Below are 25,683 nucleotides of genomic sequence, written 5' to 3'. Positions count from 1 at the left end.
GGCAGCCGAGGACCTGCTGCTTTCCGGTGGTGACCCGCGGCTGGGACAGCCACACTAGGGCCCGTCCACACTGTGTCAGAGAGCATAGGGCCCCCCAACCCCTGCCAGAACCCTCCCCAGCATGCCCCAGCCCCTGCCTAAATCTGCCCTGGGAGCCCCCCAAACACAGCCAGAAAGGCCTCGAGATCTCCCACCCCCTGCCAAAACTTCCTTAGGACCCCCCAGCCTCTGCCAGAAAGCCCCTGGTCCCCATCAGGACCCTAACCCAACCCCCTCCACTGGGATCCCTCAGGAGATCCCCAAATCACTCCCAGAACATTTTCTGGGATGCCCCAACCCACTGCCAGAACCTCCCCTCCCCATCACCTTCTTCCCCACCCCCCTCCCCCCCAGCCCAAGGATGGGGACAGGCTGGCAGGTGCTTCAGCTTCTCTTTATTGATGGACAATTGTGCTCTGCCACCCCAGGGGCCCATCGGAGTGTGGAGAGAGAGGGAAAGGCTCTGGGGGGAACAGGGAACACACTAAACACACAAGACGATGCTGCAGAGGAAGCTCTCAGCATGGCACTAGAAGCCAGCACCCTTCTTCTGCCCCCACCCCTGACAAAAAACCCCAACCAGCTGAGAGGGGGTTGGATTCACCTCAGATTTGTCTGTGGGGGGATGGGACTCCTGGCCAGGACAGAGTCTGGCTGTGCAGGAGCAGGGGTGAGTAGCAGCTTCCCTGGAGTGAGGAGGGTTACAGCGGAACCGTTGACCACAAGTCACCTCTCCCCTTCCCAGAAACCCCTCACCAGAGGGGGAAGGAAAGGGACATACAACACCCTGAGGACAGTCACTAGGCTAAGAGGAGTCCCAGCAGCACGCAGGAACCTCCTACGCTGACTCCAACTTACATGGGGCAGGGGAGAGGTTTGAGCTACAAAAACACCCAAACAAAACAGGGAGGAGGGGAAAAAAAAAAAAGAAACTAAACACTTCAAGTATATTTTTCTTTCTGTTTTTTTTTAGTGATTTAAGGTCTCTTCCCCCTGCTGCTGCTGCACTGGGTGGTGTTTAGCAACCTACATCCACTCTAGGGACAAGGACAGCGCAAGCGGTGGCTGGTCTAAGGTGAGGGGAAAAGGGTGCAGGGTGAGGGGGGATGGGGGTGTGGGGGCAGGGAGGTGTGCAGCTGCTCAGGGGACTGGCACCACACGCATGGTGTTGGTGTAGCCGGAGCCGGGGCGCCAGCCCGTCAGCACGATCACCAGGTCGCCGCTCTTGAAGAACCCACGCGCTTTGCCTAGGAGAGGAGAGCAAGGGTCAGAGCTGGGGGCCAGGGGAATATCACTTGTGTCCCCCCCACTCCCCACCCCAGAGCATCAAGAACCTCTCCTCCTCCTGCCCACCCCATCTAGGACCCTTCATCTCCGCTCCAAGGCTCCTCCATGATGCAGAGCTTGGAATTCAGCAGCGTGGGGGTTCTCAGAAAGGCTGGAGGAAGCAGCGGCCCCACTCTGGGCTCCTCTTGGCTCTCAAGAGTGCCAAGTGTCACAATTCAAGCACTTCCCACCTGGACACCACCCTGGGTTTCTGCTGGACCCCACTTGAAGGTAGGTCTGACAACCTGCGCTGGATTCTATGGCCCTGCTCTGGCAGGGGGGTTGGACTCCCTGATCTTTCCAGGTCCTTTCCAATCCCTAACATCCTGTATGACCGAAAAGTGTCCTCTGGACACTTTCCAAACCCACCTGGATGTGTTCCTGTGTGACCTGCTCTGGGTGATCCTGCTCTGGCAGAGGGGCTGGGCTGGATGATCTCCAGAGGTCCCTTCCAACCCCTATCATCCTGTGCTGATCCTGTGACCCTTCTGTGCCCTTTCCCAACAGGCTGTGGCTGGGTTCATAAGCAGCCACCCACCCCCCATTTCCCAGTCAGAAACCATTACACCATCACGGAATCAATAAGGTTGGAAAAGACCTCCGAGATCAAGTCCAACCTAGCACCTAACACCTGCTGACAACTAAACCATGGCTCCAAGGGCCACATCCAATCCTTTTTTGAACGGTGACATATAAACCATTACCACACAGGCCCCCAGCTCCCCTGCCCCCGTGGGGAAGCACAGCCTCCGTGGCACTCGGGAGCGGTGCCAGGGGGAGGCCGGAGCAGCAGCACTCACCGACATTCATGCCCAGGTTGACGCGGAGGTCCACGTCCTCCGCCCAGGCGTCCAGGGCCGGCTCTTTGCAGAGGACAGGGAAGATGCCGCGGTAGAGGTGCGCCTGGCGCGCGGTCTGGTCGTTGCGGGTGACGGCGATGATGGGCGCCCGCGGGCGGTACCGCGACACCAGGTGCGCAGACCTAGGGGCAGAGCAGAGCTGGGCTGAAGCACCGCGGCCCACGCGCACCGCTGCCCCACGGCCCGCCCGGGTACAGCCAGCGGGGGAGCAAGCAGCACCGAGGCCACCTTCACCAAACCCCGGGAGGGGCATGGGAGGAGCCCAGCCCGGCCAGCAGCTTGATGCTCTGCTGAAGCCCTGGCTGGGCCAGACCACCACCACGCCTTACTCCGGTCTCGTGGTGAAAACATCTCCGCACCTCCCAGCTTAGGAAGTGCCAGCTGCGTGGTTTGGTCCCCAAACACAAGCCCCTGTTTGTCTTTGTTGCTATGTGAGGGTGGCGAGGTGCCATCTATCCTGACCTCTGCAAGCAGTCCTCAGCAGCTCAGTGGGGGTCCCTCTGCTTTTATGGGAGGGATGGATGGGCAGAGCCCGGGCCAGCAGCAGCACCCGCAGCTTGCCAAGGAGGAAGCCATTTGCCTCCTGGCCATGTTCACCTGCTGAAGGCAGCCCACAGGCCCTGTCCTTCGCTGCTCGTGCACCCAGCAGGAAGAGAAGGAAACCCTGGCCAGAATTTATCCTGGGAAGCTGGGCACAGAGTGCTTAAAAATGACTTAAAATTGCCAGCAGCACACCCAGGCTGGTGACTACACCTCCCCGCCGCTTCCCCTGGGCACTGCTTGCAGAGGGCACCTGCAAATAAAGGGAAGTTAAAACAGGCAAGGCCACAGCACTGACAGCTCTATCTCTCTGAGCAGCACACCGCTATCTCCACAAGCTTTTGCAGCTTTGTTTAGTGGAGCCAAGCTCAGCAACATTCAAGAGATTTGCTGCATAAAGCAGGCAGCAGCAGGCTGTTCCAAGCACCCACACACACGTGCCAGCTCTCAGACAATTCTTCCCACACTGCCCAAGAAGGCCTCCCAGTAGCTCTTAAGAGGTCCCAGGTTCTGCAAGGCCGTAACAGAATCCATGCCTAAAAATATTCAAATAGCAAAGTTCAAATCTCTTTAGAAAGGTCAAGTGTGTGGCTGGGACCTTTTACCAAGAAACATTAGAAGCACGAGGTGGGATTCAGTGCTTATAGGGACTCCTCATCTCTGCACAGAGTGGCTGCTTCAGATCACGTTAGGCTGAGCAGTTAGGGGAAGGAGTCACTGATGGTCCAGGTCTTCAGGTAGACTGTGCCCATAGAATCCCATCTCTGCTGCTGCACCAGTTCTCTGATGTGAATCCAGCACAAGAAATTCAGGTTTTCTTCCCAAAAAAAGCAGTCTGAGACTTATGGTCGGAGGTGCTTTGAGAGCAGCCAGCCTAGTTCCTCTAGCTGGAGAAGCCCATCAGCAAGGCTTCAGCTTCTCCTCCACAACTGGGTGAGTGTCTACTCAGCAGCTGTCACAGTTGCTGGACAGAAGAAGTCCCCAGTTATGCAGTTTGAGCACACCTGCAGTGCTGTCTCCCACCTGCAAGCCCAGGCACTGAACTCACTGCAGCATGTGAGCAGGGCTTGGCCGCTGGGGGCCTGCCCCCGTCTGAAAGGTGCAGCAATGGAGCAGTAATTTGGGTGCTACTACAAAAGACCTTGATAAAAAAAAGCCACTTTAAAAATTAATCAATTAGCAAGATTCTGCATCCACTGAACTTCTGCCTTTCTGTTCAAGCGAGGGTGTCTTGCCAGGAAGTTTGAGTCCAAGCTCCAACACTTATTTTCCCCTCGACACTTCCAGCCAGCGCTGCTGGCAGCGGTGCCACTGGCAGCAGGGGAGGGGGGCAGGGCGGGGTGCCGATGCCACGCTGGCAAAGGCGTGCCGAGGAAGGCGGAGGTCTGACACGTTTGAGATGTCTGCCCATCTCCTGAGGAACCGGCACCGCTGGGGCTCTCGGTCGCTGCCAGGACCCGGCCCGTGCCGCCACAGCTCGAGGCTTTCCCAGCCACCTTTTGAAGAGTCTCCTTCCCCCATCCCTCTCGGGTAGCTCGGGCTTGGCCTGAGGGAACCTGGCACCTCCTACCTTCCAGACTTGGTGAGGACAATAATGGCCCCGCTGCAGCACTTGAAGGAGGCTTCCACAGCGCCGACAGCGGCGGCCTCCGTGGGGTCGCAGTTGAGGGAGGTCAGGCGGCGCAGCTCCTCGAACAGCTGCCTGTGAAAGATGGCGGCTTCGGCCTCCCGGGCGATCTACAAAGCAACAGGCGCCGGGGGGACAACACCCACGTCACGCACAGCAGGCACTCGGGGCGGCACGGGGCGAGGTGCTCTGCCAGCCAGGTGGCACCAGGACGGCTTAGCGACCAGCGGCTAACCGGCATTTGACCGGCCGCCCCGACAGGCTCCCGGAGGAGCCACTGGGTTCTCCAGGCTTCTCCTCCAAACCGGTGGCACCTGCTGAAGTCACCTCGCCCTGCCGTGCCCACACTCGGGTGACACTCATGCCAACTGCCAGGCGCTCTCGCTCTGCTCCTGCCCTACCTGGAGGCCCTGCCTGCTGCGGAGAGGAGCCATGCTCAGGCCGCGGCGGTTAGGCAAGGCTGAGGCTGCAGCAGCCGGCCGCTCGCCAGACCCCCTGCCCTGTTAGAAACGTGCTTGCACTCACAGCACCGAGCCCCCTCTCTGAGCCCTACCTGCCAGACTCGGTCAGAACTATCAGGGCTGGAGCTAAGCACTTAAAAGAGGCCTCCACCGCGCCCGCCGCCATGGCATCGGCAGGGTCCCTTTGGTTAACATTGAGGCGCAAAATCTCTTCGAAGAGCTGCCGGTGAAACATTGCGGCCTCGGCCTCGCGAGCAATCTGCCGGCCCGAGTCGGGGGGGGGAGGAGGAGGAGGGAGAAAAAGAGGGAAAAGAGAAGGAAAGATACACCAGAGTAACATGAGATCACGTTAATCGGCTTCATCGGCACAGTCACGCATGCAAGAGGATGCCGAAGGGCAGCCCGTGAAACTCTCTGGCTCTCAGGTTGTGGAGCTGTGGAACACAGCTCAGGCACCACAGCCACGCAGGGGCTTAACAGGGCCACACCACTGCTGCTGCTTCCCTTCCTCCAGGGGCTCTCCTGTGCCAGCTACCTGCCTCTGATTCCTCAAGAGGCAGTCCCTGGAGCTCCACGTTCTCCCAACAGCTCTGATCTCTCCTTAATCAGTTTTCACAAAGCCAGCGTGCAAACCATGGGCTTCCTAAGATCAAGGTCAGCTTGAGGGTCAAAAAAGATCTGAGCCCAGCTTAAAGGCCAAAAAAGATCTGTGCCCTGCTGGAGGGCCAAAAAAGACCAAGTTCAACTTGAGAGCCAACAAAGTTTCACTTCCAAGTGTTGTAGCAACTTCCCCTTGGGTAATAAAGGAACAAACAGTAGCGAGTCTTCCTTACAGGGTTGTCACAAGGTGTGTTGGGATGTGTGTGCTTGGTCAGCAGCACAACTGGGAGCCTTCTGCTCAGGCTCAGCATTCATAATGAGTTCAGTCATCTCCTCATCCCAGAACGCTGGGACTCACCCCTGCCTGAGGACAATTCTCCTCTCAGAAGGCTGTGTTAGCCCCTGACAACCCCATAAAGAAGGCTTGCAGAGACCAGAAAAGCATGCAAATGTTGATCATCTTCAAGGACAACTTCATTCAGTTACTCCAGCAAGTGAGCAGCAGCTCCCCAGAGCCTTATGAGCTGATATCCAAGCAGAGACTGAAATGCCCTTACAGTGGAAGCTTTGCAGTTCCACCCCTTCCAAATCAGTGTTGCTGCTCCTTAGTTAGGGTTAATGAATCATTGATAATGCCATGCTAGGCATTATCCCTCTTCCACAGACACCAGGTTTAAGCCAAAGCAGTTAAGTTTCTTATGTTTAAAAATAACAGGCCACGTGTGAGGGGCTGGAACAGCTCTCAGGTGCCAACTCCACTTAATTTGCTGCTAGCCAACATGGGAGCAGCTGCCTCCAAAAGCCTCCTCCACAGGCAGGAGCCAGTGGCCAGGCACTTCATGATCAGCTCCTGGTGCAAAGGCAGCCCTGTGTAAACCACAGGGGAACGAGGGGCACCAGGGCCTGTTGGACAGGGGAAGGGTACCATAATTCTTCAGGCCACATCACAGCTGCCTTCACTGGGATTGGAACAGCTCAGGAGCTTCCAGTCGGCACATGGGTAGGGATACCAGGGTGCAGGTGGGAGAAAGGAAAATGGAGCTGCTGTCTACACCCTGGTCCTATTCAACAGCATGGCCAGGGCAGTATCTGAAGCCAGATGTGGGTCATGGACTGGAAGGAAGCATGCTCCCAAAGGTAGGACAGAGCCTGCCCACATGAGGGATGTGGCATTTCTGTCACAGGGCATCAGCTGTGACAAGCCCTCTCCTTTCTACAGAGCTGGCTGGAAAAGGATGGCTAAGGGAAACCACTGCAGGGCCCCAGAGCTGCCAGGACAGGCTGGGGACAGACAGGTCAAGTCTTTCAGAGAGGTGCAAGGACACCACTGGCGGTTCTTGGCATCACAGCCCTTGTCTGCATCTCGCTGCAGTGAGCTTGGAATGCTCCTGTCACAGCACTGGATAAGCTGGTGGATAAACCCAAACCCACACCAGCCTTGGGTCAGGGAACACAAACCAGAGCTGCTCTCCAGCAGAGGTAAGAGGCTTTCCCCCCTGCCATCACCTCTTGGCCTTTTCAGCTGGGAAAAATACTCATCTGCTCTGGCCATGCTGCAGATCTTCAGACCATGGTCACTCAGGGCACTACTGCTGGGCTGCTCTCCACTAACACCAAGTGAATTAGCTCAGAGGGAGAAAGATCCTGGCTGTGGACAGACATGTTTCTACCATCACAAGAGTTGGCACCTTGCTGCCTGGGTCATGTCTCACCAAATCAAGTGAATCTGTGTTTGTTCCTCTGCACAGAGGGTTAAAAGCTTCGGTATTTGAGAGCAAACACCCCTACTCCCAGCTCTGCAGGAAGAGGGAAGCACATGAAGTGCTTGTTTGCAGGAAGAAGGAAACCAAATGGATCTTGAGCCCAGGCTACAGGAAGAAGGAAATCCAAGGGATCCTGAGCTCAGCCTACAAGAAGGAGGAAGAAGGAAACCAAATGGATCCTGAATCCAGGAAACCCAAGGGATCCTGAGCCCAAGCTACAGGTACACTACAACCTGCCTGAGCAAGAATTAACACTGAAATGGAAATCTAGATGGAAAGTTTGGCTGCAGCAAGTTTCCAACTCCTGGTAGAAAGGCAGTCCTGGTGATTTGGGGGGGGGACAGTGGGGGTGAAAAGTGAGGAAAGGCTTTTTAGGTGCAGGGTTAGTTCAGCCTGTAGACCAGCAGTCTGCCTAGTAGTCATCAGGGCACAACCTGTACTTGCCATGTGCAAAAAAACACTCCAAATTGACCAGATCAGTGTAAGAGATTCACATAACACTGCAGACCAAGAGGAGCTGAGCTGATTAATCTCTTACAATCTAACTGCAAATAGAACTGATGAGAGTTAACTGGTGAGAGTTACCACCACTGGCATTCACATAGTGCTGTGTAACTGGGGGGTAGCAGCGCTTGACATCAGGCTTTTTTGTCAGCTGAAACGTGAGCTGGGCCAGCTCAAAGCAGAGCAAGAGGTTTCTGGCAGTTCAGGCATGTAAAACAACGTGGTGCTGTCAGTACTCATGCAATAAACCCCTCTGACTCCCCCAGAGCACCAGCTGCTGAATGCAGCAGCACTGTAAGTCAGACCCACAAGCCTCCCCCCACACACCCCCATGGAGGAGTCAGCCAATGTCCTTCAGTATCTACGCTGCTCAAGCAGCTCCTTGACCTTGGAGAAGCTTAAGGCATTTCATATGCCACAAGGAGTGGGGTGTTTGGAGAAACTCCTACCAAGGTAACAGCAGAACACCCCTTCAGCCCACCCTGCATGACAGTTCCCTGGGGGAATGAGGTTTCAGAGCAGTTCTCAGCTCTGCCTGACCAGACAAAGCAAGGTTTGGGCCTTCAGGACTATGCTAGGTGAGGAAACACCATGAAATTGCTACTTTAGACTGTGAGGTGCTGCCACCAAGCACTTAGACCTTGGTGGAGGGGCAGTGGCAGTTCATAGATTGCAGTTTTGCTTGTAAATACAGCTTCATTTGCTTCCCACTGAGCTGGTCTGGCAACTTTGTGCTGGGGAAAGGGGGAAATTTTCAACCCTCCACAAGCTGGAAGAGTGATTTAGACTGGGTATTAGGAACAGATTCTTTCCAGCAAGGGTGGGGAGACACTGGCACAGGTTGCCCAGGGAATCTGTGGATGCTCCCTGCCTGGAGGTGTCCAAGGCCAGGCTGGATGAGGCCTTGAGTAACCTGGGCTGGTGGGAGGTGTCCCTGCCTATGGCAGGGGGTTGGAGCCAGATGATCTTGAAGGTCCCTTCCAACCCAACCCATTTTATGGATCTATGAATCTGTGAGATGCTGACCTTGCTGGCTGGGCTTTGCTGTCTGTTGCTACACTGCCAGCAGCCACAAATACTGTGCTGGGCTGCTGGGTGGGAAGCCCATGGTGGGCAAGGGGCAGAGGGGCATTGGAACAGGATGATCCTTAAGGTCCCTTCCCCGCCAAGCCGTCGGGTGGGCGCGAGAGGCCTGGCTGAGGCGGGAGGCGCGGGGCAGGGCTGTGCCCCCCGGGGGTCCCCAGGCTCACCGCGTGCTGCATGCGCACAGCCTCCAGCGGGTAGTCTCCCTTGGCGGTCTCCCCGGACAGCATGATGCAGTCTGCTCCGTCCAGCACCGCGTTGGCCACGTCGCTGCCCTCGGCGCGCGTCGGCCGAGGCTTCTTGATCATGCTCTCCAGCATCTGCAAGAGAGCACAGCCAAAGGCATCAGGACGCTGCAGAGGCAGGCAGCTGCTTCTCGCTGGCTGCTGGAGATGGGGCAGAAGGTGACATGTGGCCTGCGGACTCCAGGAGCAGAGCTTTCTCCTGTGGGTCCTTTCCGTTGGCCTCAGGTTGTGCCAGGGGAGGGTTACGTTGGAGATGAGGAACCTTGGAGCCTTGGAACAGGCTGCCCAGGCAGATGCTGGAGTCGCCACCCCTGGAGGTGTTCAAGAGACGTGTGGCCATGGCACCTGGGGCCATGGTGGGGTTGTGCTGATGGTTGGGCAGGATGAGCTTGGAGGCCTTTTCCAATACAAACAATTCTATGATTCTGTTCACCCAGGGAGATGGTAGAGTCCCCGTCCCTGGAGGCATTTAAAGAGCCCTGTAGATGTGAGGCTGAGGGATGTAGTTTACTCAAGGACTTGCTGGTGTTAGGCTGGACTCAATCTTAAAGATCTTTTCCAACCTAGGCAATTCTGTGATAGGACAAAGAGCTTTGTGTTAAAAGCATCTGCCAGGAAGAAAAAGAACCCACTTCATTTTGTACCTGTTCTGCATTTCACAGGAGGTAGGAGTAGAAACAGACCTCTAGAGATCATCTACTCCCAGCCCCCCTGCTAGAGCAGGGTCACTTAAGAGTAAATCACCCAGAACACATCCAAGTGGGTTTTGAATGCCTTCAGAGATGACTCCACCACCTCTCTAAGCAGCCTGTCGCAGTGCTCTGCCACCCTCAAAGATTTCCCCCTCCTGGACTCCATTGCTGGGCACCAGTGGAATGAGTCTGGCTCCATCCCCTTCACACTTGCCCTTCAGACATTGGTAAGCATTTATGAGATCCCTCCTCAGTCTCCCCTTCTCCAGGCTGCACAGCCCCAGCTCTCCCACTCCTGTTCCAGAGATGTGACCCACACAACATCACAGGCACAGCACTCCCAAATTCCCAAAGGAACTTCCCAGCACAGGGCCTGGTCCAAGGAACTCAGAGCTCTTGAGAGCAGTGTGTTACATGAGTTATCTTTAGGGGAAGCTCAAATCCTCAGGGGTTCACCTTCAGCTGCAGCTCACCATGGGACAAACATCACTCCTTTCCTCCACAGCCACCACCCATTTCTGTAGCAATGCAGGAAGAGGAAGGGGCCCATGCCCCAGTAACCCAGAGCCTTGCCTGCTGCCTAGAGACAAGTTCTGCTTTGGGCACAAACTGCAACCCAGGAGGTTCCACCTAAATATGAGGAAAAAAAACCTTCCTCCTGAGGGTGCCAGAGAACTGAACCAGTTTGCCCAGAGAGGTTTTGGAGTCTCCTCTGGGGATTCCAAGCCTGCCTGGACGTCGTCATCCTGGGCAAGCTTCTGTGGGTGGCCCTGCTCTAGCTAGCAGAGGAGTTGGAGTAGATGACTTCTAGAGGTCCCTTGCAACCCCAACCACGCTGGGATTCCACAGCCTGTGCACAGAGCAAGCACAGCCAGGAAAACCAAGTCCTCCCAGTGCCTGAGGACTGTCTGCCCATGATCTCTACTGGGAGCAGTGAAGCCAAGCCACTAGAGGCTCCCAAAATAATACACAGATGGACCTTTCACTCAGTTCCTCCTGATGCTGCAGTGTAGGCACATCTTGTAAGATCCCTGGGAGCCCCAGGCAGGCTCCTCTGTCACATACAGCTGGGCTACTACAAGGTGCCAAGGCCAGGCACATGCCTTGTGCCTTTTCCAACAGAATTTGTTTGGTCAGCCCAGGAGGCTCATCCTGTATGAAGTTTTGAGAGGTGAAACCTTCAGAAGCCACACAGGATGTCCTGTAACCTTACTGGTGAAGATCCCAAACAAATCAAAGTGCCTCAAGATGGACAAGGGGCAATGGATGGAAACTACAGCACAGGAAACTGCACTTCAGCATGAGGAGGAACTTCTTCACTGTGAGGGTCTCTGAGCACTGGAGCAAGCTGCACAGAAAGGTTGTGGAGTCTCCTGCTCTGGAGACTTTCAGACCCAGCTGGATGTGTTTCTGTGTGACCTGTGGCAGATTCTGTGGTCCTGCTCTGGCAGGGGGTTGGACTCAATGATCTCCAAAGGTCCCTTCCAACCCCTAACATCCTGTGATCCTAGGATTTTCCATCCAGAGCAAAGGGAAAAAGTGAACATCTTGACTGGCAGTCTCTATCTGTTTGAAGCAGTTTGGTTGTTCAGATCATGCCCAGAGTGGAATTTTTTGGCTCATCTGCAAACAAGATGCTGTGAAAGAGGAAGGGATGGAGGGGGAAGGAAGACACTTTGCCTTTCCCCCTGAAAAAGATGGAGCAGAAGAACATTTTCATGGAATCCCAGAATTGTCAGGATTGGAAGGGACCTCACCTCCTGCGAGCCTGCGATGAGATGCTCTGAGCACCTCACTGTCTGGCCAAGGCCACGGAGCCATGACAGCTCCCCCCCTCCCCACTCTGGCAGGCTGGCTGTGTTCCCAGTACCTGAGTGGCACAGATGATGGGTTTGCCAGCCCTGTTGCAGCGCCCAATCATCATCTTCTGGGCGAGGAAGACTTTCTCAGCGGGGATCTCAATGCCCAGGTCACCGCGGGCCACCATAATGCCATCGCTGGCCTCCATGATCTCATCAAACCTGACAGGAAGAGAAGAGGTTTGTTAATCCACTTCCTCTGCAAAGAAGCTTCCTCTCTCTTCTGTCCTTCCCCTCGGGGAAGGTCACTCTCAAGCACCACACAGCCGTGCTGCAACCACGAGGCCTTTCCAGCTGCCACTTCGGTCTGCTGTGACACCAAGGGAAGAAGAGAAAGGCAAGACCAAGCCACAGCACAGATGAAGTGCCACAGAAAGCTTGCTGAAGCTATATACAAAGAGCAAGAGGAGCAGGAATTGACCTGAGAGTTTCTCAAACACATGGTTTGTTCACAGTCTCTGCCAGGGCACAAAGGGGTGGTGCTCTGTTGCAGCTTAAGGGCAATCAAGACCTAATTGGTATAATCACAAAGAAAGGTCCTCCAGAGGCTGGAGAGTCCCAGGGGGATGGGCAGTTCCCCCCAGGGTATTGTGATCCGTCATTCTGTTCCATTTTCCTGTGTCTCTCTGAGGAAGGGAGTGCACAGCCAACTCTCTTCTCTCCATAACTTTTGTGGGGGAGAGGTTTCTGCTCTTGGCCTTGGCTGGCAGCAAATTCCCAGCTACACCACAGGGCCTGTTGAAGCTTGCAGTAGGCTGGGTCTAGAGGGCAGGCAGCTTGGCTGCCCTTGGGGCTGCTGAGGCTGAGTGGGGTGGAGGGGAGGTTTTTGGAAGACTCTGGCCTGGTAGGCCCAGATGAAAAACTGAGCCTAATTTGTGAGTGTATTTCCTTTCAGCTGAGTACATTTAGTATACACATTTAGTATAAACTTCCAACCCAGTGAGGAGCATTTTTAAGTCACTCCTTGGGAAGGGGTAAAAAAAAGATCTTTTGCCCTCCTGCTGGTTTTAGGCTATGCCTTTAAATTTTTTTCACAATCTTGAACAGAAAGCAGTAAACAATGTAAATAAATCACTGTTGGGGTTAAAAAAGTAAAAGTAAGAGAATTCTAAGCAGTCCCATTGGAGAGAGAAGGAACTTAAACTGCTTGTACCAGAAGAACTGCTCTCTTCTCGCTGTTTTGCTCTGGGAGACACTAACCTCACTTCTGCTTCACCTTGGCTGCATTGTTTCAGCTAAGTCTAACCTCCCTCTGCTCCTTTCTCTTGTCCCTGCTTTTGTGCAGGGTGGGGGGTGGGGGGCAGAGAGGGAGAAGCTAGTAGCTTCCCCTGGTCTTTGACCAAGGGGGTTCTTGTGCTGTTTATTAATTGTAAATCCCTGTAAATAGTGTAAATGCTGTGTACTTTGTACATATTCATTGCATTCCATTGCAGGTTGTAGTTCTGCCTCTAAATACAGCTTTCATTTGCTTCCAACTGAGCTGGTCTGGCAAATTTAATGTTGGGGGGCAGAAATTTCAACCCAGCACACACTGAAAGGCTCCAAACCGGCTCAGGGCATGGCATTGACCACGTCCCCTGGTAAAGCAGGTTTGTGCCACCCCTGTCCCCACCAAGCAGACAGCACACAGCACCTCCAGGGGCTCCTAGGGTTGTGGCAGTGCTGGTGGCACCCCAGAATCCCAGGGGCCAGGCATGTGGGCAGGGCAGCCAGCGGTGTGGCACAGCTGGCAGCGAGGCTGGCTGCAGGCAGAGCCCTCCTGCCCACGGTAACAAGGGCACCTCTGCTCCCTGCACCTCGTCACCGGGGGAGCTGGGCCATAAGAGGATCAAGGCTCAGCATCACCTGGGGGTGGCCTAGACATTTGCTTCCAAGTGAGCTGGTCTGGCCAAGCTGATGTTGGGGATGGAGGGGGGGAAATTTCAACCAGCGCCCAGGAGCAGGCCGGCAGCGGGGCGCGATCCCCGCAGCGCCGGCCGGCCGCAGCTCACCTGCGCACCCCCTCGTGGTTCTCGATCTTGCTGATGATCTTAATGTTCTTCCCCTTCTCCCCCAGCACCTTCCTGACGGCGTGGACGTCGGCGGCCTTGCGGATGAAGGAGGCGAACACCATGTCCACGTTCTGCTCCACGCCGAACTTCAGGTCCTGGATGTCCTTCTCGGAGACCGCCGGCAGGTCAACGGCGGCGCCGGGCAGGTTGACTCCCTTCTTGCTGCCCAGCATGCCGCCGTTCTCCACCTCCGTCAGCACGTAGTCCTTGCCTGCAACAGAGGGGTTCCAGGGCTTGCTGGCCGGCTCCCACACCGCCTGCCCTGCCCTGCCCAAGCACAGCGGCGACAGAAAGCACGTCGCTGCTCTCCTCGGCGTGCGGTTTACCCTCGGGGGCAAAGTGGATTTGTCTGAAACCAGTGCCAGGCTCTCACTGCAAGGAGGACAGGGAGGTGCTGGAGTGGGTCCACAGAAGGGCAGCCACGCTGGGGAAGGGGCTGGGAACAGACTCAGGGCAGCTTAGGGAAGTGGGATTGTTTAGCCTAATGAAAAGGAGGCTGAGGGGAGACCTCTCTCTCTACAGTTCGCCCAAAGGAGGTTGGAGGCAGGTGGGGGTTGGTCTCTTCTCCCAAGAAGTGACAGGACAAGATGAATTGAGCTGGAGTTGTGCCAGGGGGACGGTTCAGGCTGGACCTGAGGAACAATTTCTTCCCCAAAATGGGTCTGGAACAGGCTGCCCAGGGCAGTGGTGAAGTCCCCATCCCTGGAGGGATTTAAATTCACATAGATGTGGTGCTGAGGGACATGGTGTAGTGGTGACCTGGCAGTGCTGTGGCAACAGCTGGACTTCATAGAATGGTCCAGGCCAGAAGAGACCACCAAAGGTCATCCAGTCCAACCTCCCTGCAACCAGCTAAATCCCCAGCTAGATCAGGTTGCTCAGGGCCTCATTGAGCCTCACTTTGACTACCTCCAGGGATGAAGCCTCAACCACCTCCCTGGGCAACCTGTTCCAGTGTTCCACCACCCTCATAGTAAAGAATTTCTTCCTAATATCCAATCTAAATCTGCCCTTCTCTAGTTTAAAGCCATTATTCCTTGTCCTGTCACTGTAGGCCCTTGCAAATAGTCTCTTTGAATCCTTCTTGTAGCCTTCTTTAGGTACTGGAAGGCTGTTATTAGGCCTCCCCAGAGCCTCCTCTTCTCCAGGGCTGACTTGACCTTAAAGACCTTTTCCAGCCTAAATGATTGTATGGAGAACCACGTATTCCTTTCTTTAACACACAAGTGCAAGCTCAAAAAACAGTTATTGGAAAGGAAGTACAAACACGCTCTGAGGAAAAACCAAACAGGCACATCTGGAAGGGCTGCTCCTTACCTTTCTCCTTAACCACCAAGGAAATGAGACCGTCGTCCACATAGATCTTGCTGCCAAGATCTACCACCTTGATGAGGTTCTTGTAGTCCACCCACAGCACGTTCTCATCACAGTTCTCCATGAAGGCATCATCCAGGGTCACTTTGAGCTGCCCACCCTTCTTCAGCTCCACCTCTGCTGTGCCACTCTGCATGTCAAAAGATCCATTGCAGCAAAAGCCAGTGAAGAGCAGCACAGCACCACCCCCAGCATGCAGCAGGTCAGGCTGTGTGACCTGGCTCGTCATCCCAGGACATTTTTGGGTTGAAAGAGACCACAGATTAACACAATATCTAGGCTCAAAACTAGGAAGGAATGGGGGGAAAAGAAAGGGGGTAAAAAAGAGCAACTTACTCCCTTAATGAGTCCAGTTCTGATTTCAGGTCCCTTGGTGTCCAGTGCAATAGCTACAGGTCTGTAGGTGATGGGATCAGAGGCAAAGCTCTCTGTAGCTTCTCGCACGTTCTTGATTGTGCCTTCATGATACTGGTGAGGAAAATCAAGCAGAGACGGAAATGTTGTTCAGTCCATTTCTACCCAGCTGCTTCTGCCACAGGCCACCATGCACCCAAGCTGACAGCTTTGCTCTCACATTATGCTCAATTTCAGTTCTAGCTCCAGAATTTAATGCAGAGTGTGATGTGAGGATACAATGGTCTTCTCCACATGGGTAACTGGAGTCCAGCAGTTATTTGGGTGGCCTTTTGGTGCCCCCAGCTCTAATCCCAGAAGGACAACTCAAGGAGACAGCCCAGGCACTCAGCTGAAGATGACCCACTGACACCAAAGCTATGCAGAACACCTGCCTGTTCAACACTAGCAGAGCACTGGCAGCTGGATGGGTTGTGTGCCTGGGAAGACTCTTGTACACCAAGAAAAAGTGCCACAGTGTAGCCAAAGAGCTATAAAAAAAGCTTCTCTGATAAGGAAGGCTCAGCCTGGGAGTCTGTGGGGCAGTTGGCAGTGCAGAGGGTGTCCTCCTGCCTTCCTCCATGTTGTGAAGGGAGGAGGGGGGCAGCCTGACTCCTCCTTATCAGAGAAGCTTTTTTTAGAACTCTTTGGCTTCAATTTCCCCTGAAGATAACGGGCTTGCTAAAAGGATATTGACTTCCAGAGCCAAAGCAATCTCAGCCAGAAGTTCGATAACCCAGCACCACTCAGCCAGCTTCCAACCTTTCACACGGGCAAGGGCCCTTTCACCGCTGCTGCTTTGAGGCCAGACAGTTGTGTGGGGAAACTCCCGGCCCCACTATCTCAAATGAGCTTCAGATGGCCAGCAGATCAATTTACTTTACTTGCTTAAACAACATTAGGAGATAACCTCGACTGCAAGTTGTGTAACTCTCATCAGGCTTCTGCAGATAAGAAGTACCCTTTCCTCTCTCTGTGCCACAGAGCCCCGGCGTGATCCGACGCACCTGCAAGCACCCAGCTCTCCCCAGGTCACCCATCTGCCTCCAGCCCCACACAGCAGCTCGAGGGACAATAACCCAGCACCAGGAAGGTGGAAAATGCTGTGCCAGAATGTGTGTGTGTGTGCTCTGAGTGTGTGTGTGCTCTTCAGAGCAGGAAGTATGATTCGCTTTATTGATTGGAGGGTGCAGGGTGAGAACGAGAAGGCCCTGGCCCCTCTGTGCAGCACAGCAAAACTGCCTGTTAGCTTTATCTGCTCCTAATCACTTGGGGTTTTTCCATTTTCATTTGGTAGTGAGGCCTAACTGGCTCCTAGGGAGCCCAGCTTCCTGGAGAGTTACGTATGCAGAGCAGGAATGCAGGCAGAGCTGGAAGTCACAGCCAGTTTTTCCCCACACTGAAGGCTGGCAGCCAGGTGCTAAAACTACCCTGATAAAGCCAAAGCCCTGTGGAATGTTTTGGGGTGGGCACAAGAACCAAAGCACTCACCACAGACAAACACTCTGTGGGGCTTCACTGGAAGCTAGAATGCTTTGGAGGAACCAGGAGGGGACTTCAGCTTAAGGTTGGCTACAGCTGACAGCACAACTCAACAAGAGCTGGCAGCAAGGCCAGCTGTGTCCTAACCTCACTCACATCAAGTGTGCAATTAGACCTCATCCAGGGCAGAAAGCCACAGTCCCTGCCCTCAACCTCAGCTAACAGGGACCAAACCACAGCAGCAGCACTGTGGGGCACATAACAGTGTGAAAATTCCCACTTCCAGCCTGGCCACCAGCTCCCTGACAAGCCACCCAGCCCGAGAGCCAAGAGCTGGCTGCCGAGAGGCAGAGTTATTCCTCACTACCCTTTCTTCAGGCAGCTCTGGCTAACTGCAGCCTGGCCACCGACAGCATCCCAGGGAGCTCAGTCAGGGTCTGATGGCTGTCTGCAGTTAAGCATCAGCCTTTTGATTCTGACAGCACCCTGCTGACCTTTAAAGGGCGAGAGGCCAGGCGGGGTGCACGGTTCACTGAGCAAAGCCACCTACAGCTGCTACCAGCTACTGGTTGACATTTTGAAAGATGGAGGGCAGCCAGGGTCAGGAAAAAAAAAAAATCATCAGGAAGGCTCAGGGTGGCATTGCAGGCAACCTGGAATGGGATCCTCACCCTCCTCCAGCACTGCTGAAGATCTCAGCTATTTATATCAAGTGCTCATCTGCCATGAACGTGTTGGTTTCTTTTGACCTTATTCTTGCAAGCTCAGCCCCTAGCTCCCAAGTCTTGTGGTGGCAACCTCAGGACTGCCAGTTACACAACTGGAGCAGCTGGATAGCACAGCACACCTCAGGGTTCAATCCTTTCAACCAGGCACAGCAATGACTAAAGGTTTTGAGACAGGGTTAGTCATTGTGTACCCACCTGCAAAACCTCCAGCAAGCAAAAACTAGTAAGACAGGGAAATGCTGTGCCCCCTGCAGATGCTGTGCCCCAAAACAGGGCCAAACGTTCTCAGCTTCCGCTGTTAAGGAGAAGCAGCAGCTTTGCATGACATAGGTGAGAAAGAACTGGGTTCCATGGCAGGCAGCTGGCACACCTAGTGTCAGATATCAGTTCCCTGGCTCCCTGCACAGAGAGGGCTGTGGAACCAACTTGAACAGCTTCCAGAAAGGGCTGGGAAAGCACACTGAAATGTTATCAGCTATTGCGTAAGTTCTGTATTTACCAACCAGCAGCTACCCCCAGAAGCAGAGCTGTGCTTTGCCTTCCCCCACCAAGGCTGCTCTGGGCTAGGCTGATTTCCCTCTGGCATGAGTGACAGGGCCAGCAGACACACACACCCTCTGGCTAAGGCCACATGAGCTCAGACCCCACCCTTCCTTACCTCATGGGTGCCATGAGAGAAGTTGAGGCGGGCAACGTTCATTCCAGATTTAATCATTTCCTTCAGCTTCTCCACCGAGCGGGAGGCTGGGCCTGGGGGAAGAAAGTTGGAGCATTAACTCAGGAAAGGTACTGAGGCAACCACAGGTGCCAGGCTGCTTCATCTGGAAGATGAAGGATGAGGATCCTGGTGAGCACTGGAGCAGCAAAGATTGTTTTAACTTGTCTGGAGGGGCAAAGCAGAACACAAGGCAGTTCTGATCTGACTACTCCTCCTAGCAGAAACAGGGGGCAGGCAGACACGGGAAAGCTGGGTTCCTTCACCCCACAAGATCAGCCTTGGCAAGATGTGGTAGCTTTAGGCTACCATAGATTTTTCACAGATCTTGAGCAGAAAGTACTAAAATGTAAATAAATCACTACTGGGTGCAAGATCATTCTGAATAATCAAACTGGAGAGAGATCTACCACAGATCTTGTTCCCAAAGCAATTCTCTTCTCACTTCATCACTCTGGAGAGACACTAACTTGCTTCTGCTTGACCTTGGCTGCATTGCTTTGGTATTGACTTCCCTGCTCCTTTCTCTTGTCCCTTTTTTTGTACAGGGAGTAGGAGGGAGGCAGGAAGGAGAAGCTAGTAGCTTCCCCTGGTCCTTGACCCGGGGAGTTCTTGTGCTGTAAATATTGGAAATACTTCATGTCACAGGGCTGGAAGGGACCTCGAGGATCAGCCAGCCCCAACCCCCTGCCATGGGCAGGGAACACCTCACACTACAGCAGGTTGCTCAAAGCCACATCCAGCCTGGCCTTCAAAATCTCCAGGCAGGAGGCTTCCACCACCTCCCTGGGCAACCTGTGCCAGTGTCTCACCACCCTCCTGGGGAGCAACTTCTTCCCGACATCCAATCTGAATCTCTCCATTCCTAGTCTTGCTCCATCCCCCCCAGTCCTGTCATCACTCCCTGACACCCTCTAAAGTCCCTCCCCAGCATTTTTGTAGCCCCTTTCAGATCCTGGAAGGCCACAATTAGGTCTCCTGGGAGCCTTCTCTTCTCCAGACTGAGCAGCACCAACTGCCTCAGTCTGTCCCCATAGGAGAGGTGCTCCAGCCCTAGACTGTAGCTCTGCCTGAAACTACAGCTTTTGTTTGCTTCCAACTGGGCTGGACTGGCAAATTTTATGTTGAGGGGGGGAAATTTCAACCCACCACATTACACAAGGGATGAAAGGCAGAGGCCTCTCAGGATTTGCCTGACAAGCTGGATGAGGACAGGAGGCCCGGAGCCGCGGCTCCCTCCCGTACCGATGGTGCAGATGATGCCGGTGTTCCGGGCGATGGTGGGCTCCGAGTCGATGTCCAGCCGGCACATGTGCTCCAGGAAGGTGTCTGCCATGGCAGCGTGCAGCTGCTGGGTCTGGATGAAAGCAGTCCCTGCATCGTGGTGCTTCGACATGGTGGCTGGAGTCCTGTGTCTACAAAGAGAAGCGGTGCCAAGATGAGGAACCCCCCGCAGGCCTTGCTCACGGAGCAGAGACAGACACCCATGTGATGAAGATGATGGAGGTGACAAGAAAGCTGCTACTGGGTCGAGCTACCTTTAATGTTCCTACTTGAGAGTCTTAGAAACAGGCAAGACAAACTTCTACTTCCATGTCATCCCCCACGGCCGCCACCCAAAGCTCACCTGCCTTCTATGCAGAGGTTCCCTTCATAGCTTCTCTTCATTGCCAGTCTTCCCTTGGAGCTACACAACGCAACAAAATTCAAGCACTTGAGTGCACAGGCAGGGGCTCTGCCTCCTCCCGCCCAGCGCTCTCCGCAGTTTCTCCTACAGCCCCGGGCTGCGCTGCCCGCGGGGAGCAGGGACGCTGGGCGCCGGCGTGACTGCAGACACGCTGCTCTGCGGGCAGCCCGCTGCCCGGGAGCGCCGCGGCACGCCGAGCTCTGCCTACGCCTCAAACCCACCCCTGAAGCCTGTACGAGCAAGGAGGCTCGAGGTGATTAACCACACCAGCCTGGCACAGAACATGCAAGAGGCTGAAGGCTCAATATGCTCCGAGACCCTCTTCCAACCACGGACGCTGCGCGTCTGCCCCATCTGCATTCCCCTGCGAGGTTCACACACAGAGTCACACAGAACATCTGGGGCTGGAAGGGACCTCGAAAGATCATCCAGTCCAACCCCCTGCCAGAGCAGGATCACCTAGAGCAGGTCACACAGGAAGGCATCCAGGCAGGTTTGGAACGCCTCCAAAGAAGGAGGCTCCACAACTTCACAGTGTGGATAAAAAAAGCCCTCTCTGAACTAAGGCTGCTTGCTTCTACAGAACCAGAGCATCCCCACCACAGCAGGAACGGCCTGCAAGCCCAAGAGGAAGCTGAACTGAAGCTCAGCTGTCTGCTGGGATGAGAGGACACTCATTTCCTAGCAGCACTGGTGCCCCTGGGACATTTCTAAGCACACACCTCAGGCCTCACCACAACTGTTTTGTTCCCAAGGAGCAGCAGTAAAAGCTGTTTGTCCTCTCCGACCTGCCCAGGCTAGACTGCTGGTGTTCAAAGCACCTCCAGCATGAGTGATGTAAAGTGGTGGTTACTGGCATGGGCAGAGCACTAGTTTTGACTGCAAACAGCAGTCTGACTTCAAACTTCATCCCCTGGGCGCTCAGGGGATGCTCAAAGCAGGCTGCTCCTTCAGCAGGAGCAGACTTTCCCCTTAAGATGGACCTTCAGCATGGCACTCATTGAACACAGGCTGCTGTTCAGCTCAGGGACACAGGAGGGGTCAGTCTGCCTACCAGAGCAGCCCAAAGAAACCCCAATAAACCTCAAAACGTTGTCAACTTCACACACAAGCTAGCCCAGCTTCGAAAGGGAGGCACTCCCAAAGCTCAAAGCCTTCAGCAAGCTAGCAGGAAGCTCTGCCTCTCCGACAGCAGGCAGGGAGATCCCCTGCCAGCCCTGCCATGTGCCTGCCCGGTGCCGCAGTCGAGCCAAGGCTCCTCCCCTCAGCCTCTCAGCTCCGCAGAGTCGTTCCCCACGTACGTGCAGATCGTGCAGCTCCTCTCAGCCGGCCCTGACTCACCATCGCCTCGCTCCCATGCGGCAGAGAGGAGCCAGGCCAGCGAAAACCATAATTTGTCCTGGCCAAGCCTCCCTTCCCCTCAGCCCTGCCAGAAGCTGCTGATTCACCGGAGTCGCTACAAGAAGGTTTGCCCGCATCAAAGGGCCGCCAGAGTCCCATCCTTGTCGGAAACCCTGCCGGTCAGCCCCCAGACATTGTTTCAGCCCTCTGACACTTGCTGCTGCCCCCTCTGACACCTGCGGAGCACCGACAGCTTCTCCAGATGCCGGTTCAAGTAAATGCAGAAGGGTTTTGCTGGGAAGTGGCCTCCAGGCAAAGCCAGCGGACCAGCTCTGCAGGGCTCCTGGAAACCAGACAGCAGGACCCAGAGAGGGAAACTGCAGCCAGAGCATGACTTGCACGGGTTTAAAATAGGCAGGAGACTTGTCCTTATCTGATGGACATCCCCCACCCACCCCAGTCACTCACAAATACCACCCCAAACCCCTACCTAAAGCCTTTACAAGGGCAGAAAGAGGAAGGAAAGTGAAACCTTCTTCACAAGATTTCCCAGCAGTCCAGCGAGCTCAGAAAGAATCCATCAGAGACACTGTGACCTTGTCCAGGGAGCAGAGCAGCCACACAGCAGCCAAATGTTATCCCCACCCCCCACCCCTGCCCGCAGCACCGTGCCCCCAGGTTTCTCTTTGTAAGAAAGGGGACAGGAGCACCTTTGTGGGGTTTTTCCCCTCTCCCCCCAAAGGTACTTGGAACAAAGTACCGATTTGTTTCCAAACCAACAAGTTTCCCTTTTTAACATCTCCTCCTACCTCCCATTACCACCGATTGAATTCTACTGGAAGGACCAGACCAGTCTCCTGACAGGAATGTCTGGCATTTCCCACTGCTCCACAGGTTTTCCCAAGACAGGGAGCACTCAGTCTGGGCTGAGCAAGCCATACCCTAACAAAGCCTGAGTGTTTCCAGCAGCACTGAATAAATCTGAACTCCTTCCTGGAGGAATAAGGATTAAAGCCCCAAGTTTATTACTTGGGCTGCCTGTGCTTCAGGCAGCGTCCCAAAGATGTCTGGTTCTCTCTCCTCAGCTCATGAATATTCTAGAAAGAGCTGTTTGAGGTCAGGACTGGTTTTGCAGTAGTGAGATGACTAACCCCAGCCAGCTCATCCTGCAGTGGACTGAGAGAAACCCCAAATCCCCTGCATCTCGAGAAGGAAAATGGAGGAAAGGAGGTGAGAGAAACCCTAACTCCCCTGCACCTGAAGAAGGAAAAAGGAGCTGAGAGAAACCCTGACTCCACTGAAGCTCCAGGACAAAAATGGACAGAAAGGAGAGGCAGCAGCAATCCCCACCCCCAGATCCCCACCCTGGGGCAAGCCATTACTGTTATCAGCAGTAAAGGGAAGTGGAAAGGGCAGTGGGAGAGGGACTCTCACCAGGCAGAGCCGGCAATAACCATCAGCACACCAAAGGCGTGGCACTGCCTGTGAAAGTTGCAGGCAGGCCCCGGGGAGGCTCACGCTGGCTGATGATTCAGGTTTTATTGGTCAGCCTCCCTTACACAACCTCCCTGATGCTGCAGAACAAGGCTGCTCATGCCCAGTGCCCTCAGCCAGAGGCAGATATGGTTTGAGTTAAAACACTCCTATTTGAGGACAGGGTTATGAAACCGGGCAGGCCTTCAGACTCCCGAAGTCAGCCTAGAAAAACATCAGCTTTGTTCAGTCCAGAAGCTGAAAGCACTCAACAACAACGGGGGGGGGGGGGAGGGGGCGGGGGGAACCAGCCCTGTGGCAAAGCAGGCTTTTGATACAGCCTCTTCCAGGGAGGGAGGACAGCAGGCTCCTCCCTGGGTGCCTGTTGCAGAAGGTGGCATTGGCCCGTTATGTAAGGACAAGATGGCCACCCCAAAATGCCATCTCTTTCCTGCAACCTTGGCTGGGACCCAGGAGCCACCACCACCACCTGCCCCTGGCTGGCAGATGCTGTTCCAGGCAGCAAGACCCACAGCTCTGACACGGAGGTGCCTCTCCAGCATTCTGCCAGCCCTGGGTGCCATCGCCAGTTCCCCTCCCTGCAGGCGGATTAGTCTTGCCTGCCTTCTCTGGAGGGCAAAACCATGCCAAAAGAACAGTTAAGGGCACAAGCATCAGATAGTTGGCAGGAACAGAGACTTATCTGGAGGGTATTTGCAGTGTGGGCACACCTACCAGCTTAACCTTGCAGTGTGGTGCTCTGGTAGAGGACAAGGAGCCTAGCCCCATGCCAGCGGAAACCACTCATCTGCCTTCAAGGAAAGGGCAAAACTCTTTTGCATCACAAAGGGAAGTTTCGAGGGCGTTTCTAGCATTTAAATCCACCTCCAGGTGGGATTTACCAATCCCACCCAGCATCCCCCAACTCCAGGCCGGGGATTTGCTGCGCGCCCAGCCCGTGGGTGGCTGGGCCAAGGTACTGCAGCCCCATTCCCTACGTGCCATCCATCACCTCGTGCGGCGGCCTCTAGGCACCATCTTCCTTGGCCTGGGAGAACAAGGGCCTAAATCCGGCCAGGCAGGAGATAAAGGACCGAGCACGTGGTGCCGGCCAGCCTGGGAAAGGCTTCCTTCCCATCAGATTAAGTTATCGGCTTCGTGTGTGGCAAGGGTATTAACGGCGGTGCTGGATCGCTCCAGCCAACACCAATCACAATCAGGGTTTTATAGAGCTGATGGCTCTGAAGGGGAGGGTGAAGAAATAGGTGGACAAGAAAAAGGCAGGCTGCTGAAACAAAGAGCTTGGAGAGAGTCTCCACAAGCTCATTACCTAGCGAAGGTGGAAGTTTCTCAGGAGGGTTTCCCAGGCTTCCAACACGTGGCGGGCAGCAGAGCTTCCTGCCCCAAGCAGAGAAACCCTTTCCTTGCTCTGGTGATGGTTTGGTACAGGGACGGTCCCAGCATGCCCCCAGGCTTTTAACTCCTCTGAATTAGCCTAAATTCTGCTTTATCGATGGGAACGTGGGGCATAAAAATTAGCCCCAGCGCTGCTTTATGAAGGGCAACGTGGGGCATAAAATTGTGTGCTAAGGATTGGGGTTTTTGAATTATTATTATTTTTAATTTATTTTAATTGAGCACTCCTGGTTGCACAACAGGCCCTTGGGTTTCCCTGGAGGTATGTGGGTCAAAAAGGGGAACAAAAAAAATCCTCTTTGTCATTCAGTCTTTTAGGGGCTAAGGCAAGTCACAGGAGCAGCCAGAAAGTTAAGATATTAACATCACAAAACCCTCCTCTAAAACCCCGGATTTCTGTTAACCTGAGCCCGGGTCACCAACTCGTTGCCTTCCCGGAACAAAGCAGGTTTGGAGGGACCGCCCGTCCACTTTTTATTAACCCGAGGAGACAGTGAGGAGGTTGCCATTGTCCACCCAACAAAAGCGCCATTCATGCCCAGCAGAGAGGGTTTAAACACGTTCCAAAGGTTTTTCACAGTTCAAGGGCCTGCCTGAATCAGTTGGACGTGTTCAGGCAGGGACAATGACGGGGGGAAATTCATTCAGGAGGAGCCTTCCCTTGCGGGGAGGGGATGTAGGGAGGGGAGGAGGGGGAATAACGAGGCTGCAGCATCCACCGGTGAGTTTAGTGAGCCGTACGCTGATGCCAGCTAATGCCCTTCGGAGCATCGCCGCGGCTCCTACGTGAGGGCAGGCGCGGCGAGGGGGGGCTGGGGGGAGCCGGCAGAGCTTTTCACTCCGTCTCCATCTGACTCAGCCTCCCAGAAGACTCTGGTCCAGCCCCAGCCATCAGGAAACCGGGCGAGATGTTGCAATGCAGGCCCAACGCACGGTTTTACTGCCTTTTCCCGCTTCCCCCCCTTCCTCATCATCGCGGTACCTCTCCGCAGCGGAGCGCCTCTCCCCCGCCTCGCCGGGACCTCACCTCAAGGATCTACCTCCTTCACCCCGCCACTGCCTGAGGGAGACCCTCGCCCGGCGGCAGGAAGGGGAGGGGGTGATGGTGGCGGACCCCGCTCCTCGCTCGCTTGCCAGCCACCCGTTAACCCTCGGGCCGCCGTTACTCGCCGCCGTTACCTGCCGCAGCTCAGCTTCAGCCCGCGCCCGTCCACTCCCAGAGCCGCCGCTCCTCTGCGCGCCGCCTCGCCGCCCCGCCAAGGTGATCCTGGATGGCCGCAGCACCGCCTCCCGGCCGCCCCTCACCCTAGGATCCTTCCGCCACTTGCCCTGTCGCAGAAGGAGGAGGCGGGGCGTCGGAACTCATTTTTTCCTATTTCTTTTTTTCCGGCGGACGCACAAAGCGCGGAGAAAGGTGCTACGAC

The 25,683-nt window shown here is 54.9% G+C and overlaps 1 protein-coding gene across 3 annotated transcripts; it reads right to left on the bottom strand.

The window, feature by feature from the left end:
• Positions 1–1,132: 1,132 nt before the first annotated feature.
• PKM (pyruvate kinase M1/2) lies at positions 1,133–25,562 on the bottom strand. Of its 3 annotated transcripts, none has more exons than XM_054169278.1 (11): positions 25,439–25,562; positions 19,588–19,757; positions 18,286–18,377; positions 15,361–15,492; positions 14,968–15,154; positions 13,591–13,861; positions 11,611–11,761; positions 8,971–9,123; positions 4,336–4,502; positions 2,166–2,347; positions 1,133–1,286 (listed from the first exon to the last, which is right to left on the bottom strand). In XM_054169278.1, exons 2-11 carry the CDS (start codon positions 19,736–19,738, stop codon positions 1,180–1,182), a joined length of 1,593 nt encoding a protein of 530 aa, XP_054025253.1. In that variant the 5' UTR covers positions 19,739–19,757; positions 25,439–25,562; the 3' UTR covers positions 1,133–1,179. The 3 variants fall into 3 exon arrangements, with proteins under 3 accessions (XP_054025253.1, XP_009895387.2, XP_054025252.1); XM_009897085.2 differs by lacking the exons at positions 4,336–4,502; positions 25,439–25,562 and adding exons at positions 4,946–5,112; positions 19,970–20,029; XM_054169277.1 differs by lacking the exon at positions 25,439–25,562 and adding an exon at positions 19,970–20,026.
• Between the last annotated feature and the right edge of the window lie 121 nt (positions 25,563–25,683).

This window comes from Dryobates pubescens, chromosome 17 (assembly GCF_014839835.1).
Source record: "Dryobates pubescens isolate bDryPub1 chromosome 17, bDryPub1.pri, whole genome shotgun sequence".
Lineage (NCBI taxonomy): Eukaryota > Metazoa > Chordata > Aves > Piciformes > Picidae > Dryobates > Dryobates pubescens.
The sequence above is the reverse complement of the archived record's forward strand: the minus strand, read 5'-3'. Positions and strand labels throughout refer to the sequence as shown.

Coding starts and splice junctions, on each gene's coding strand:
- PKM (XM_009897085.2), bottom strand. CDS start 20,010: ATGAAGAGAAGCTATGAAGGGAACCTCTGCATAGAAGGCAG. Junction 15,493..18,285: donor TCTCTCATGGCACCCATGAG/GTAAGGAAGGGT, acceptor TTTCCTCACCAG/TATCATGAAGGCACAATCAA. Junction 1,287..2,165: donor CAACCTGGGCATGAATGTCG/GTGAGTGCTGCT, acceptor CTCCTCTCCTAG/GCAAAGCGCGTGGGTTCTTC.